The sequence below is a fragment of the Otolemur garnettii genome, unplaced genomic scaffold (genome assembly GCF_000181295.1).
Source record: "Otolemur garnettii isolate 467f Iridium unplaced genomic scaffold, OtoGar3 scaffold00005, whole genome shotgun sequence".
In the NCBI taxonomy this organism is placed as follows: Eukaryota; Metazoa; Chordata; class Mammalia; order Primates; family Galagidae; genus Otolemur; species Otolemur garnettii.
Genome location: NW_003852400.1, coordinates 3,293,548 through 3,295,796, shown reverse-complemented (window position 1 = coordinate 3,295,796; position 2,249 = coordinate 3,293,548). Strand labels below are relative to the sequence as shown.

The following is a 2,249-nucleotide window of genomic DNA, read 5'->3' as shown; positions in this document are numbered from 1 at the left end:
GTGATGCCATGGCACTCCACCCAGGGGGATAGCTTGAGGCTCCGTCTCAAAAAAAAAGGCAATGTTGGGCAGTGCCTGTGGCTCAGTGAGTAGGGCGCCAGTCCCATATACCGAGGGTGGTGGGTTCAAACCCGGCCTTGGCCAAAATGCAACAACAACAACAAAGTAAAATAAAAAATAAAAAGGCAATGTTGGCTCAATGCCTATAGCTCAGTGAGTAGCGCACTGACTGCATACACCAAACTGGTGGGTTCGAGCCCAGCCCAGGACTGCTAAACAACAATGACAACAGCAACTAAAAAATAACTGGGCATTGTGGCAGGCACTTGTAGTACCGGCTACTTGAGAGGCTAAGGCAAGAGAATCACTTAAGCCCAAGAGTTTGAGGTTGCTGTGAGCTGTGATGCCACAGCACTCTACGCAGGGCAATGTAGTGAGACTCTGTCCCCCTCCTCAAAATAAAGCAATGTTATAGTAAAACTATCCATTTATTTTCTCAAAGACTCTAGACTCTACTCATGCTAATACAAATTTTAATGAATTTCAGAAATCTAAATATCAATGCAAACAATAAGAATACTATTACTAATAATATTAATATCACCATCTCTACCATTTAGTGTCTTAATTTTTTTGTTTTTGAGACAGAGTTTCACTTTGTTGAGTAGAGTGCCATGGCATCATTGCTCACGGCAACCTCATACTCTTGGGCTTAAGTGATTCTCTTGCCTCAGCATCCTGAGTAGCTGTGACTACAGGCATCGACCACAATGCCCAGCTATTTTTAGAGATGGAGGTCTCCTCTAGCTCAGGTTGGTCTGGAACTTATGAGCTCAGGTGATCGGCCTGCTTTGGCCTCCCGTACTGCTGGGATTATAGGTGTGAGATACCATGCCTGGCTTTTTTTTTTTTTTTTTGGTGAAAATAAAGTTTTATTTTCCCATGCTAATTTATGGACCCTCTGAATTCTATACATGGAGTCCTGTGGACTCCAGGTTAAAAATCCTTGCCTTAATCATTGGTGCAAAAATGCTTGAGGTCACTGCAAATATGCATAAAGGTTTTTGTTTTTAAATGAAGGGAAAGATGGAAATGGGGAATGCTAGCATCCTAAATGCATGCTGTTTACTCTTGTACATCTTGTCAAAAGGGCTAGACTGTTAGCATGAACTTCCCAGTGGCTAAGGAAAAGGTTCTGTTCCTGACTTTCTCAGCTTAAAACCATGATTGACAAAGCCCTCGCCTAGTCTAAAATCTCAAGACCATCCCTAGGTCCTTCCACCGCCGACCTCTCCTGGTTTCTCTGGAACTGATGTCTCTTCCTTCTTACTCCCAGCCAGGTAGAAATTACTTTTGACTTTCTGCAGGAAAGCCGAGTAGTCCCAGCAGTCCACCCAGACCTGGCATTCCCAGTCCTGGCCTTAGTTTCTTAATTTAATATATAGTGGAACTTCCATAGTTGACCACCTCCCTACACTTATACCATTTCCTAAAGTTGACCTAATTTTCACAGACCAGACACACATCACATGTACTTAGCAGCATAGTAGGCCTACTTCCTTATGTTGACCACCTCCATATGTTGACTTTATTGTTACTTTATGTGTTACTTTGGTGGTCAACTTACAGAAGTTCTGCTAGGTTAAGGTACTAATTTCTTTTCCTTTCCCCACTCTTGGCTGCTAGTAGTTTAATTATGTTCAACTTATTTTAATGATTTTCCCCTACAAGGAACTTACTTTTATGCTTTGGGTAGATAACATCGAAACCAGGCAAGGGCATTACCACATCATGGATGGAGTAATTATTAACATCTTCTTCCTCAATATAGGTGGCTGTGGCTGCAAATTTGTAAGTAAACAATAAATGAAGAAAAATTAAGGAAAGGGACAATATTTTCATGAGCTCAATCTTCTAAAATTATACAAATCTAAGCAAGTCAGAAGGAAGTCATAAGTTGGTACAGATTCAGTGGCCTTGGAAGCTTAAAGAAATTAAGTTGGGATACATATCCTTTTGTCTTTTCTACTCCACCCAAGAAATAAAAATCAAGGATTTAGAAAAAACAGGTTTTGTTTTTTAGTTTTAAGAGATAGGGTCTGTTGCCGAGGCAGGAATGCAATGGCATGATCACAGCTTGTTGTAACCTTCAAATCTTGGGCTCAAGCAATCTTCTCACCTCAGCCTCCTGAAAAAGTAGAATTTTATTATTGTTTTTTGGCCAGGGCTGGGTTTGAACCCACCACCTC

The 2,249-nt window shown here is 41.2% G+C and overlaps 1 protein-coding gene across 1 annotated transcript in view; it reads right to left on the bottom strand.

The window, feature by feature from the left end:
* Nucleotides 1–2,249, bottom strand: part of PUS7 (pseudouridylate synthase 7 (putative)) — a 64,448-nt gene that overhangs the window by 7,922 nt on the left and 54,277 nt on the right. Inside the window, 1 exon segment of the mRNA XM_023519621.1 lies at nt 1,740–1,914. Within this exon segment, the coding sequence (XP_023375389.1) occupies nt 1,740–1,914 (175 nt within the window).